General features: G+C 31.4%; 1 protein-coding gene across 18 annotated transcripts in view; it reads left to right on the top strand.

Moving 5' to 3' along the window:
• The window catches only part of LOC143247124 (segment polarity protein dishevelled homolog DVL-3-like), a 90,373-nt gene that overhangs the window by 40,257 nt on the left and 34,510 nt on the right, over positions 1-15,606 (top strand). For 8 of the 18 annotated variants that reach the window (XM_076494658.1, XM_076494659.1, XM_076494660.1 and 5 more), the window contains 4 exons: positions 7,764-7,899; positions 8,115-8,271; positions 9,505-9,574; positions 13,347-13,434. In XM_076494658.1, coding sequence (XP_076350773.1) covers positions 7,764-7,899; positions 8,115-8,271; positions 9,505-9,574; positions 13,347-13,434 — 451 coding nt within the window. The remainder of the gene's footprint in view (positions 1-7,763; positions 7,900-8,114; positions 8,272-9,504; positions 9,575-13,346; positions 13,435-15,606) is intronic. The other 10 variants (XM_076494671.1, XM_076494667.1, XM_076494664.1 and 7 more) reach the window with 2 other exon arrangements.

Here is a 15,606-nt window from a genome sequence, read left to right as displayed (position 1 = left end):
GTGCTCATTATGTGTCCAGATTTCTATTTTTCAAGCTTTTGGTGTTCAAAACAGAATCTCATCCTTATCTTCTTGACTTCTCTGCTCAGACTGAACATTACCAATGGCATCAATGACTATTTTATGTGAGTGGGTTCTGTGTGAACAAGGTTACATCATTTTCTGGCCATCTGGAATTCCTTCACTATAGATGCATGGGTCCTTCAGGTTCTGGCAACAAGTCTTCTCATTTAACTCACTTTATCTCCTCCATTATTTTCTCAATTTGTGGTATTTCCACCTCCATCTGATCCATTTAATTTGTATCTTCATTCTAAGGCAATTAGGTAGTTGTTGGTCAGAAAGCTGTAGAAAGAATCATTCCCATTTTTGTGGGATTTTATTGCCAGTTATTTGTTGTGTTCCCAAAAGATGGGAGAATGGCAGCCAATCATTAATCTACCTTGTCACATTTAATTCTTATATCATGTCAGGTTCACAGTAGAGTATTTTCTCAATTTTTGTTTTTGGTCAACTATTGACCAAGTCCAATGTTGCCAATGCCTATCTCCAAGTTCCCATGGTAGTCATCTCTGATATCTACATTTTGTGTACGAGGGTCAGGTTCTGCTGTTCAGGGATCTGCCCCTTAAACTAGCCTCTGCACCCTGTGTTTTCTGCAGAGTGGTAAAGGCTTTCTTTTTTCACCTTTGTACTTTAAGCTTGTGCACTCACCATTATGAGGGCAGCTGGCTGCTTATGGCATTATCTTGTTGGTTGGCAAAACAATGCCCTCACATTCTCCTTTCAGAAGTCACCAAGGCTGGCTTTCTTATTAAAGCTGAGAAATCCATTCTCTTACCAATGCAATATACTGTTTATTGGATATCTCTTTAAACATATTTTAAGCTAGACTCAGCCAACTCCAAACTATGAAATAGGTATCCAGGTTTTTACTCAAGTCTCCTTCTCCTATTGCACAAATGCATTTTTGGGGGGAATGTGGGCATCACTTAAATATGTGACTTTTCAGGGACAAGGTCACATGGGGTCCCCTCAGTGGTTGCTGCATAAACAATGGATCATGAACTATAATCCACTGAATAAGCCAGTCTCTCTAATAAGGAACATCTTAAATCTATAGTGGTGATTTGATCAGAACAGCTACTATTGGTGTTCCCACATCACCTTTTGTCCTGAGATTAATCTCTTCACAGATGCCACACTTCAGAAATGGGATGCATTTATTGATGGTTAGGAATTCCAGGATCTATGATAGGAAGATAAATCATTATTCTAGGACTATGGTTCAAGAGCTAGATCTGTTGAAGGGGAAAATCATCATGATTTATTTAAATAATTCCACAGTGGTCTCTTACTTTTTTTGTCAAGGCCATTCTCTACTGATTTCACTCCTATCATATCAGCCTCTTTTTTGCTATATTCCAGGAGTGATGAATGTAATAGTAGATCACTTGTTTTGACCTAACTCTACACTCTCTTGACTGAATAGATACACTATTTCAAGATTTTCTGGTAAATTGCCTCTCAATTCAGGACTTCTATGATCATTGCAGTTGCCATGCATTTGAACTCTCACCTATAGGCATTTTAGTCCCTGGTATTTCATCCTCGGACTTTAGAAATAAATGCATTCAGCCAGGTTTGGACAAAATTGCATTTCTGTGCCTTTTCCCAATCCATCTGTTATCCAGAGTTCTAGCTATGATTCAGTAAGCTACTTGTTGGGTACTGTTGATAGCTCCAACATGGTCAGCTCAGTCATATTTTCCTATTCTACAGTATCTTGAAGAGTGTCTACCTCTCCCACTTTCTCTTTGGCCATTTCTTTTGAGGCAACTTTAATCCAACATTCTACTCCCAGACATTTCCAAACTCACACTTCATGTATGGAAGTTAGGTGGTCCTTTTGGTAACATCAGGGTGTAATGTCTGAAGTTGCCTTGTATATGTCTCAATCTATTCATAAACCCATGATGACCATTTATCAGCAGAAATAACACACATCATCAATAGTGTCTTGTGAGAAAACTGAATCCTCCTCACCCAAAAGAGCCCACCATTTCCTAATTTTTAACCTGATGTTGTGACAGAGGTTTAGGTTATTCTACTAGTTTGTTATGTATTATAATTTGCCTTGGACAAGTCTCTGATTTATTATGTTATGTCCATTGTGTATTACTATTTCAAATAACTGAAAATTTTAATATAAATTTAATATTTAATTGTTAAAATTCTTGACTAAAAACCTGCTTGAAATAAAAATGTTTTTGTAAAGAATGTCTGTAAAGTCTTAAGTTAATTTACTGATGTTAAAATAGTTTGTAATGTTTGAAATCTCTAAACGTTCCTGGTCAGATTCTGTAGTTTTTCATTTAATAGGCAATAATCATAGTTATAGCTTGTTAGGACTGTAACTTACTACTAATTATAATAATATTCCTGTCTCTTGCTTAGCTGCTTTTTCAGGTTGAGGAGAAAATTTATCCACTTAAGTGCTACTCTCTTTCTTATCATGATTCTGGTGGTTTGGAATGCTTCATTCCATGGTTACGGATTGGGATCTGGTCACACATATATTTAACATTGTAGTCCAGCTTTCCTAGCCACCAATGTGGGATATAGGAACCAAGGCCCCTTAATTCCAACCACAAATTTTAGAATCTTGGCTATCTAGTGATGTTGGCCTAAAATGATAATCATTCATATACTGTTTTCACCTTTGATGCATGAACTGTAATAGTTATGTTTCAAATTAAAAGGTTTTATCATGGGGTGGCAACTTCCACCTTATTATTAGCATTGTAATAATCAACTAGCATCGTGATGTAGTTGATTATCATTAATTTACAGTAATAACCTTTTGCATTCTCTGGGAGTTGACCCATAGCATTAGAGACTATTCCTTGCAGAGCAAATTCTTTATTGGGATTTACTCTACTTCTTTCTGTTTTCCTTCTGGATTGCACATAATGTACAGTATTCACATCAATACTAAATATGTTACAGGCAGAAGAACACCCATCAACAATTTGTGCAAGTTTGGATTACACCTTGGTGCCCTTCAGGCCTAGTTTATTCAAAATGTGGAACATTTCTTGCTGTAGAGTCCCTGGGAACACAACCTGCAGTCTTGTTGGAACAATGTACCTTGTGGGCTAGAAAAATTATGCAAAACATCCTGCACTTCTAATTGTTTATGCAGGTGCTACACAGTACTAATGCAAGTGAATCTTTCTCTAGCTGGAAAGTAAGAAGTACCTATGCTAGATCAGGGTATTTCAGTGAATCATCCTGAAGCATTAACTTTGCTATCCAGCCATTGCCATCATCATTTACTGCATAGTTGGCCCTTGCTTTGGCTGAAATTACCGTAGTTTCAATTCCCTCATGATGTCCTGAAACAGAACATTCCACAAATTGATAAGTTCTCATCATATGGTGAAATAGTCCTTTCATGTTGTAAGCCAAGGCAATGTACAATGAGAAAGTCACATTCTTACAACAATATTATCCTATGTGTTGTCATCATCTCTGAGTTTTTAAAGTTCAGTAACATTGTCAGCAAAACATGGTCTACCCAACTTGTGAATCTAAAATTTGTTCAAATCACTGATGATATATTTAGAATCTTGACTACTACATCTGTCATATCTCAGCTAGCCAGGTGAGCTCTGGTATTAAGTAAAAGGAATCTTCAGCATTGGATTTAACACACATGGTTGGATGTTACTTTTGTATGTTCTTTTTTACTTTTGTAATTTCTTATAGGTACTTTGTACTTAAATTTTTGGAATATTATCTGGTAAGGAAGCCTTGCATTAATCTTATAAATAATTTTTTCTTGCATTCTGTCAGTAAAAGCTGAATAGCCAAAGTTATTCCAAACTGTTTTGGTGACCTAGGCCAACAATGAAGAATATTTTTTTCCTTTATATAAATAAGGGATGCATTCATTACTAGCATTACTTGAATTCTGTGAGTTAAGTAACTGTAAAGCATAAATAAGGATTATTATCTAAGAATAAGTACTAATAAAATTGGTATTAAGGAATACGTCACAACAGTAAAGAAACAAGGGCAAAAATTGTATTCATAATTTTAAGTATTGTAGGAAAATGTATGCCTTTAGTACTACCAGAATGACCAACTACAAGAAATGCTTTAATGTAATTGAGAATTAAAGTTAGGAAAGAGTTAAATGTGATAAGTGAAAAATGAGAGGTAGACTTTAATAATTTTTAGAAGCAATAACTGCTAATTAGAAATAAGATGAAATAATTTGCATTTATTATATGCATCTGAAAAAGGAAATATTTGAAGATGCTAACTTCACACAAATACACACTTCCTTGCCATCAATCAGGTAACTTTACCATATTAAACCTCTCATCATTCAAGCTCCAATATGGGAAGATGATTTGATTTTGTGATAACAGAGCAACAAAATAACAACTGTTTGAAGATATGAAAACCTTACACTAGACAGGTATCTTCAGTGACATGTATCCAGTTTTCCAGTTTTGAATACATTGTCAACTATGTTTTCCTTTTGAATGGCAGACTTCTAAAATTTTAATCATGATTAGAAGAATTAAGTAACAGAAACACAAACACATCAAGCTTTAATTATGATGTCTGGAGTAACCCTTGGAATTAATCATCTGTAAACTCTGTAATTACTACCATTATCATTTATCTACAAGCCCATCCTTGGTGTTATAAGTAATAATAAAATACTACCATATGTCATCACATGGTTTTATTTAGTAGAAACACTTTGACCATGTTACTCATAGTTTGAAATTTCTTGCAGTTCCATAATAGAGAAGCAATGTAGACATATTGTAAATCATATTTAGGGTTTTCATCTTCTAAACATGATGTGCTGACATTTGAAAGAACTAAATGTCTTTTTCAATGAGAATATGTTGAGGCCCCATCATGCTTTGCCCTTCAGGCCTAGCTGTCTGGAGAAGCTGTGTCTACCTTGGACCTCAGGCAGGAAAATGACAAGTTTTAAAATAATTGAGGACAAAGCTGAGTAGGTGGTTTGGAATGGGTACATAACTAAACATTACATGGAGAAAAAACATTCCATTAATCAAAAACAATTCTTCATTATATCAAGGAGCATACTTGATATAATGTGAAACCACAAATATTTATTTTAAGTAGTTTAAATCTCATAATGTTATACATCTCTATATATTTATTTGTATTTACCTCTCAGCCATGTCTGTATAGCATTACAAAAAGTGCAGTGATGTGGCTTTTGTGCAGTGATATTACAGTATCCACTTGGAGAAAACATGGCATTTACTAAGTGACCTATCTTGGTTTTGTTCTAGCAAATCAGTATTTTGTAAAATAAGAGACGAATTTTAATTATAAGATATTACATATATATATATTATTACTATTTACAAATAAATTCATAAATTTCAGTTATTTCTCTTAAAACGTAAAATAGTAAATAAAGAATTTAGAAAACAATGATCTCTTCTGCATTAACTTAATACTCATTTGCTGCTTGCCATAATTTTCTAAGCCGTGTTAAATTTCCCATGTGGAAGATGTAAAACAAAATGCTTTTGTTGGCTTTATGTATGCATTTTGAAATAACAAAACATCCTGAATTATTAAACCAGTATCGCAGAATTCTATTATAATATTTCAGACATTAATTAATCTGTATTTGGATCTAATAAGATGTGATTTTTTTAGCTCCATAGTATTTTACCTTAGTGCTTTGATTCTATCATGAAAATGATCATCACATTAACACTTTGCAGAGACTGAGAAAACCATGTGGGGAACATTCTGAGCTTTCAGTTGGTTATTATTGAGCAAAGTATGTGTATGTAAGCACATTTTTCAAAAATGGAAGAGGTAGACAGGGTTGTCTTGATTGATTTGCTAAATATAATTAATATCTCAGAAAATGAAAATGGTATGAAGTTCTTATCTTATATTTTAGTTTGATATTGGTAATTTGAGTTTCTGATTCATCAGAAACTATAGACTATATTTGGGCATCACAAACATCTAATTTGAAATAAAGGTCAATTTAACATAACATGTGACACATAAAAATCTATATCTAGGATTTGTAAAAAATTAGTTACTTTGAAATTAAGAAATAACTAATGTATAATACTCAAATTTGAATTCTAATCTACAGTTTGATTTCAAATGTGATGTCTTGCTCTATAGCCCCTGACTTGATGGGAAGACCCATCAAGGTAGGATTAAAACATTTCTAAAGTCATAGGAGCATAAAAAACTATAAATTACCTCTGTAGGTTGTACTACTGAAACTTATATCACTTTTTCAACTTTAAACAGTTATTTTATTTCATTAGACGTGGATCATATGATTACTGGTGAAATTTGAATGTCACCATTAAATATATTTATAGTTACTGTTGACTGGTTAAGCATGTAATATGGAACTCAAAACAGTTATAAAGGGAGATATCTATGCATCAGTTTGGTAGTTACATGGAATCATCATGCTAAAATAATACAAGAAAGAAAGCACACATGGGAATGCTATTAAAAAAATAATATATTGAAATCAATTAAAAACTGTTTCAGCTGGATTCAGCAAGCCATATTCATGAAAAAAACATCCATTGCCCTAACCAGTTTATCTTTTTATTTGTAGCAGAATGAATACCTGTTTCATTTTCCAGCTGTGTGAGGTATAAGAAGGTTGAAAATTGTGTTATGGAAGCAACTTATGTGCATGTGACTTGTGCATAGTGTTGCCTGAGGCAAATTGACAACTTTTGTCACTGACAATTTCGCATTTATGGATCCTCTCATATTACAAGAAACCCCACAGTTAGAATATGACTTGTTGTAGGTCTCTTGTTTCTTGGGTGGTCCTGTGTCGTAATTGATTTTTGACTCAGCAGATAATGCGATGTGGATTTGCTGTAAGAAAACCCACCCCTAATTGATCCACATGACATATTTTTCTAGTATTGGAATTTACAGGTGTTATTTCTGTTTTAAAAATTTTGAATCATTGATCTGAACACATTTTTAGTATATGGGTGTGTGAATGTTTTTCATTGGAAAGGGTTGTATGTATTACAAACTCTTTTTCAAAAGTATTCAATTTTTGATGGCATTGCCTTACATATAAAATGTCAAGCAATGTCAGAATGGGCTTCTGGTACATTCTGTTTTACTGTGACTGTCATGTGACTTCCTAATTTTCATATGTAAAGTACTTTTAATATAATATGGTAATTAGTACAAAATAATGAGTTGTGAATGAATTAATGAATTCTTGTTTATCTCTAGCATCATGACGTTTAAAAGTTTAGAAGATATTTTTGTGGATAATTATTGTTCTGAAGATTAACCTGTTTTACAGGTAGTTTTTTTATGTTATACAATTGAGCAATTGTTAAAGAAGCATTGTTAATAAAATGAAGTGTTTATTTAAGATTTGAAGTCCATCATTGTTTTGATAAGGTTTTTCTTCATGATGATCTTTACAATTTCAGATGATGTATTTCAAAAATAGTGATTTCAGATTATACTCAACACTTGTTGGTCATGTCAGATACAAATTAGATGTTTGTGTTCTGTTAATATGATTGTAATATACTTTTTTTTTAACATTTATTTTCTCTGTCTAAATATATGGGGGTACTCATGATTGTTTTTCCTTGAAGTTCAAGGAAACTGATTATAACAAGCTTTCTGATTTTAAAGCACATAGTAGTGAATTGTTTTCATCATAGGGAGAATCAATGGCCACAACAAACATGGGCTTGGGCAGAAACATCAAGGAGGACATGCATATGAGAATTCTTCCATGGTGATTAGTGATACTGATACCACGAGTTTTGTAGATTCAGAAGATGAGACCACCAGCAGGTATCAATATTGGGAAAAAAACCAATTTTTATGTCTTAAAAGGAAAGATCAGTGAAAATGTAAAGTATCTTAGAAGTACGTAGGATACACCAACTTTTGTAAGGTGTAAGAAAATGTTATTAAAGATAAATTTGTAAAACCTTATAATTTAATATCAAAACATTTGTACTACATGTACACATTGTGTAATTGTTGTTTCTGTTTTAAAATATAAGGATATCCACAACAACTGGAGAAAGTAGTGTTTCAAAGATTCATGCTCGTCATAGGCGAAGAAGACGACGACATAGAATGCCTCCAATGAGTAGGGTAAGGGGAGACAACTGTGGTATACCTAACTTTCAAGATGGAGTAAGTCATTGCATTGAAAGGGTATGATGGTGACACTCTTGTACTTTTACATGACTCTTTGCCAAAAGGAAGTCCAATAGGATAATTGAGTGTTTTTATAAAGAAAAAAGTGAACTTGGTCAAAGCTAAATATAAAAAAGATCTGAAATCACAGAAGCTGATTAGAGCTGGTTGTGATTCTACACTGTTACAAGAACTGAATAAGAAGTAATTAGTGATTTAGTGAAGGTTTCTTGTGCGAGTGAAGTAGTAATTCTATGAATTATGCATTCAATATCAAAATCATACTCAATAGAAATAAATTATTGCTTCAGTTAAAAATATTCAACTGTATACAGAAAGATAAATCAAAGATTATCCATGTAGAAATTGTAAGTTGGACCTTATGTAGTGATAATTTTAAAGTTTTAACAAACTTTGATGGGTTAAGTTCTTTGTCAACATTTATTAATTGACAAGTATAATATTTTTGTACACTTATTCAAAGTACCATTGTGTAATAATTTTCTTTACTTAATATTTTTAGTTTTGAAAATTATAAACCAGGAATAAGAACCAAGATTTCTGCATATCAATTATAATATATAAAAATTTCTGTAAAAGAAAGGAGATTGCCATAACTGTGGAGTTACGAGTTAAATGTTAACATTTATACAGAAGTTCATACTATTATACATACAGAAGTTCATACTATTATACATATAGAAGTTCATACTATTATACATACAGAACTTCATACTATTATACATACAGAAGTTCATACTATTATACATACAGAAGTTCATACTATTATACATACAGAAGTTCATACTATTATACATACAGAACTTCATACTATTATACATACAGAACTTCATACTATTATACATACAGAACTTCATACTATTATACATACAGAACTTCATACTATTATACATACAGAACTTCATACTATTATACATACAGAACTTCATACTATTATACATACAGAAGTTCATACTATTATACATACAGAAGTTCATACTACTCTTTGACTTCATTTTCTTTTTCTGTTGATGGTAACTTCTACAAGTGCAGTTTGTTCATTCTGGCTTTTGTAAATATGAGCTATTAAAATTTTTAAGTTCATGAAATATCTAATTTAAAAAAAGTTAACTTACTTTTTATTTTGTTAGTGAAAACATTTAATCTTTGTAAGCTTTTAATATACCTTTTTGCAATATGTATCACTTTTTGCTGTTCTCATTGACATTTGCTTTCCATTTTCTCTAATAGACATCTTCTATCAGTAGCATTACAGAATCAACTATGTCTTTAAATATCATCACAGTAACCCTTAATATAGGTAAGAATTTGTAAAATAGTTAACTTGACTTTTCATAACAAATTTTATTTATTTTTTCTCACCTAAATGATCTGATTAGCAAGTTGCAGATGTGTTATTTATCATTTACCTGGTAAAATCTAAGTTTATGAAGACTATATTGGTATAACAAGTTTAATGATAACAATTTAAGAAATAGTACGAGTATATGGTAGTGTTGTTAAATGTTTTTCCAAGATTGATATCAGATATATTGATTTGTTCTATCAGTGTTACTATTTTTATTTATTAATTTAAAACTCTAAAACAGAGGTAGGAGAGTAAGAATATCAATAAATTTAAGTTAACAACAATGGAAATTGGAATGTGGAAAACAGAATTTAAAAAGTACTCATGTAGAAGATTACGGATTTTGCCACTTGTAATTGACATTGAAGAAATATTCTTACCAACCAACTTTAGGTACTTCTGTACAGCTTACATAACTGTAAACATTTGAAAAAACACACTGAACAACATATTTTACATTTAATTCTCAGAAAAATCTTTAGATTTTTGCAGTTGAAAGAGAAAAAAGTGTATTGTTTATAAAGAGTTATTCTTTTATTAAAGACCTATAATCATGTCATTTAACCCTTTAGCAACGAGTCACTGGTCTAAGGGCATGTCATTGTATTTGTTGACTTGCATTCAAAATTTTATTGAACTACTGTTTTATGAATTTACGAAAATGAGTTTTGAATCAAATTGTAGATTATAATTCAAATTTTAATATTATATAAGAGTTAATTTCTTAATTTAAAAGTAAATGTTAAAAGGACACACCTAAATAGGGATTTTAGTGAGTCACTTGATATGTTGAATGCAGTACTGTTTAAAATTAGATATTTGTGATATCAAAATGCTAAATCTCTGGTTTTGTACAAATTCGGAACTCCAATTATGAATATTAACAAGCTAGAATGTAAAATAACAACCTCATATCTTTTTATTTTGTTGAGATATAGCTTATGTACTGAATGAAATATAGTGGCCCTGTTCACCTCTTTTTGTTTTTGGAAATGGTCCCTTATATACACTTACTTCATAATATATAATGCAAATAACCAGTCAACACTTAGAATGCCCCTAGTGGTTTTCCCATCTATTTTAATGTGTGAAAAGGCTACTACATTCTTTCTCATGAAGATTTTAAGAAGGTAGGTTGCATCTTTAGTCTGCTCAAAGTTTCATATTTTTTAAATTAAAATACATCTTAGTTACTAAACTTAAAAAATTATAGTGGAATTCTGTGGTATTGATATAGTTATTTATGATGTTTTGGTTATTCAACTCTATATATAAAAAACCTAAAAAAAATTGGTATCCTCCACATACAAAATTTTAAAATACTTAGTAACCTATCTCCAGCAGCAACTGAGTTCAATGGTTATTGCTAGAAGAAATATAAAATAATATATACATAGCATTATGAGACTTAAACTATTTGTATTTTCATGTTACAATATAGTTATCCTATCACAAAAAAAGCATAACTTATATTTATTTCTGATTTTGTTTTATGATGGTTACAAGGTTGGTCAAGTAATAGACCACACATAAAGTATAGAAAATAACCTAAAATATAAAGTTTTACTGAAAACAAACATTTGAAATGTATTTAGGAGGTTTTAGAGATTACAAAAATAATATTTGAGATTTTTGGGATAAAGAATAGTTTTCTTAATAATAACAAGAAATCAATTTGCATTCAGACTAGTAACAAAACACTTTTTTCACAAAAAATCTTTAGTAAAAATATTTCAATAAAAATCAGATTTTTTTATGTACAAAATATTTGGAATCTTTACTAAAAGTCTACCAAATTTTGTGAAAATAAACATGCTGTATCAAAAAGTATAGTACAGATACTTAACGTGTACAAATGTGCAGACAAACTCATGTTTTATTGCCCTCTGAACTGTATTTAACTACTGTTTGCTCCATTATAAGTTGTAAATTACTTGGGGCACATGCTGCTCATGTGTGTGCCAATGAAACATTTGTATTATTTATTTTACTTAATCTAATTTTAATTAACCTAAAAATACCTCTATTTTACATTTTGGTTATTTTTATAATTAAGAATAAACATGAAAAACAAGAAAAAAAGGTATTTATCTAATCTTTTTTTCTTGCTGTCAATTGTCAATGACAACTAACCCTATTTTTTTATACACTAAATAAATTTTATTTAATTAAATAATACATTAAAGAACATAGCCTAGTGGTGTCCAAAATGTAGACAATGACAAATTTCCCTACTTTAAATTTTCTGGGTTTTTAATTATGTAATAAGACCTATTACAAATACATCCAACCTTGTCAATTATTTTCTGTTCTGAACACAACTTTATACAGTATGACATTTGATAAATTAAAAACTTTGTATTTGTTATAGGTAACATATAATTAAACAAGAGAAGAGTTAACAATTATTGAAAGATAGGATGTAGCAGGAGGAGTCTAATTTCCTATTGGACAACTTTTTAACCCACCATAATTGAAAGTTATAATAATTATGGTTTGTCTGAGCAATTACAGTGGATAATTACATTTAATTTCATACTTTTTGAAGGTTTGGTAAATAAAATAGAAGATTCCTAGAGAAAATGTGTCGTGTGTCACAATAGAGGAAACTGGGTTTTCTATAATTAATAACTTAAACTTATATACTATTAACATACATAATCTTAGCTAAGATTTTATACTACACTGATTTGTATAATGTAAACAAAAAGTAATTTGATAAAATTTGAATTTTAGACTAAAATTTTCTGTCAAGATTTAATCCCTTCGCTATTCTCTACTTCAACCAGATATAACTCACATTTTACATATAAAGCCATATATATATACTTTTCCCTCTATTTAGTACTTCCTATTAAATAGCCTGAAACTCTGTATTTCAGAGAAATTTTCGTCATCAAAATGACCAACATTTGACCATGTTTCAGTTTGGCTTGTTATATCAAAATTCTCCATTTCTATCAGTGCTCTACAGTTGTTTATTTTAATTTTATACTTCTAGCATTACAGTAATAACATTTAAATCTATCCTCAGAACTATTTCTGTACTTATTTCATATGCTAAACTTTTCTCTATATTGTTTATTGTATTTAGTCCTTCACCGTTGTCTCGTCCATTATTGAATCGTTCCTTATAGCTGAGTTAATACGTGTAACAAACAAGCCAGATGCTACTCTATTTAGATATAAATCATTCATTCCCAAAAGCTCCATTCTTTCATTAGACTGATCTCACAAGTTCAACCAGCCTATCTGCTCATCCTTACATATTAACCTAAGCCTAGCATTTGTCTCTGGTGACCTACTATTCATTTTTTCCCAAAATTACTTGTTGGCAGTATTTCTGACAGAATTAAGCTCTGAACCTTATCTTGAAATTCCTTATCTCCTTATACTTTTTATATATAAAACACATTAGCTGGTTATCTATTAGCTTCTTTGACCTACTTTTCTGTACACCTCTGGTCCCTACCTACACAATGAAAACTGAATCATTGTTAGTCTCCTTTTATTATAATTCCTGGTGTCAGTTATATCCTCCAGCTGTGTCCCTAAGTAGCATAATCTTAATTCTATTCGTGATATTTACACCACAGACTGTCCTATCCACATGCTTCAAGGAATCAAGTTTGAAATGAGAAGTAAATGGTTGTAAACACTGAAGTTATCTTGTGGAACTCAGTGGAAATTAATGTTTTATATGCTTATGACTTTTTTATTTCAGACACAGTGAACTTTTTAGGAATCAGTATTGTAGGCCAGTCAAATAAAGGAGGAGATGGAGGAATATATGTAGGATCCATTATGAAAGGGTGAGTAATACATATAGAAAAGTGTGATATTATCATTATTACAGTAGATGTGCATTAAAGCGTTGCATAGTTAAAACTTATTCTCTAACACTGAAGGAAATGGTAAAATATGGATAGTTTCCATAAAGAACAATTAACTCTCTCACTATGGGCTAGGTTGATTCAACCTAAAAACTGACCCCAAATTGACCTTTAAAGTTTCCATATTATAACTTCAGATATATTTTGTATATTTTTGCAGCTTTTTAGCATTGCATCAAAAGTCATTTGTAGACAAAAAAATCAGAATTTTTCATGAAGTATTTTCATTAAAAATTACGGCATGAAGTATATATCTCTGAGTGCAAAATGATTTTCATGTTAAGGTTAAAAGTGCTTTTCTTTATCAGAAAAATTCTGAATTTTATTTGTATAATTTCTAAAACTACCTAAATTTCAAATAGCTTTATTTTAAAGCAAAACACTATATTTTATCTTTTGTTTTCTTTCTAGAATGACTAAGCTGAAGCATAAAACAACATTTGTTTATCCTAAATAGCTTTAAATTTGTAACAGTATACACTTAGTTAGACCTTTATTTTATAGATTTTTTTGCACTTTGAACTGTGTCTAACTAATATTCTTGTTGTCAAATTTGTATATCACTCAGTAAACATGAAGTTCACATTACCCTATTGAATTACACAATATGTGGGCAACTTTTGTGGTGTTCATCTCTACTCTGTATTCATTGTGATCCTTCACTTACCCATGATTTTCCCTGATTCTTTAGAAGTGTATTCACAAATATCCATTTTGCATATTTTGTTTTTTACATGTGAGGTATCTTCTGAGTTGTATCTTAAATTCAGCACATTTGTCTTTTGCTGCCCATTTTATTTATCCAGTCGGGGACATTTTACAAACCAATATTCAGACTTCTTCCAGTGATTTTTTCTCACATTTTTTACATGATCTGGCAGCTTGCTTTCTTCTGGAAGTTTCATACTACCCCATGGCTGTTTTAACATCTACTTGATGATAAGGAGGGGGAGGTACTTTTGTCACCATTTTTTCTCTATCTTTTCCAAAGTGCTTTATATATTGCTTTCACTTGACCACTCTTTGTGGTGAGTATCACCCAAACAGGTGTGCTTTCCTCATTCCAGTTCTACACCAACAACCAATTTGATTGCTCTTACTGCTGGTTGTAAAAGGCTCTGTAGAACTGAGGTGCTCAATAAGACCTTTTTGGCACTTACCAAATGGTATTACCATATTAACATAGACTACCATTTATATACTATCATGAATAAAGCTAAAGGGGATTCTACCTGTCCCTACCAATTATCAAGTTGAATACATTGGAGTTAATCTGCATTTAAAAATATAGAGAACTTGGTTCACCTATTGCATTATTCCTTGGGGCTTCCCAACATGCATTATCCCACAGATTATACTAGTAGAGCAAAGTACTCCTTACCTTACCATGTTTCCAGTCACTGAAATGGTGGACAGAGGCTTTTCTTTCTCAGTGTTGAGAGTGTGTTCCTCCACTCATGGAAAAGAAGGTAAAGTTGGAAGCTCTATTTCTTGGGTCTTTGAATGTTTCTTCCAGTTGTTAGTGAAAGTGACACCAGCCTCCATTAAAACATACTCATAATACCAGTTAAAACACTGTGTTATCTATTTGGGGTGTACATGGCCTTTCTCTCTGATCAGCGTTGGTTTCATATATTGTTCATGGAAGGAGGTCATTATCTCCTTGTAATTCTGAAGTCAAAATGGTCCCATCCTAGGTCCTTGTTTGGTCAAAGTATTCCATGTCCTCTCCATAATTCCAGAGGCAAGTAAAGTACTCTTTTTCCTGATTGTTTAGGAGTGAAGATGAATTTTCATAATTCCAGACAAGATGAGTTCTGTTCCTTTGGTTAAGCAAGACATGCATGAACTTGTCATTCTAAGTATAAAGTGTTGCATTTCATACTTTTTCAGGTGGAGGAGAAAGTTTTTGTCCACGTCAGTGTTGTTTACTTTCCCATTGTGATTCCAATGGTTTAGAATATATCACTTTATGACTGCAGGTGGGAATCCAATCAAAAGTATATTTATATTAGGTTGAGGAATAATTCGTGAGTGTTTTTAAATAATTTCATTCAAGCATTACATGTAAGACTATACAATACTTCAATG

The sequence above is a fragment of the Tachypleus tridentatus genome, chromosome 3 (genome assembly GCF_004210375.1).
Source record: "Tachypleus tridentatus isolate NWPU-2018 chromosome 3, ASM421037v1, whole genome shotgun sequence".
NCBI classification, from domain to species: Eukaryota; Metazoa; Arthropoda; class Merostomata; order Xiphosura; family Limulidae; genus Tachypleus; species Tachypleus tridentatus.
The sequence above is the reverse complement of the archived record's forward strand: the minus strand, read 5'-3'. Positions and strand labels throughout refer to the sequence as shown.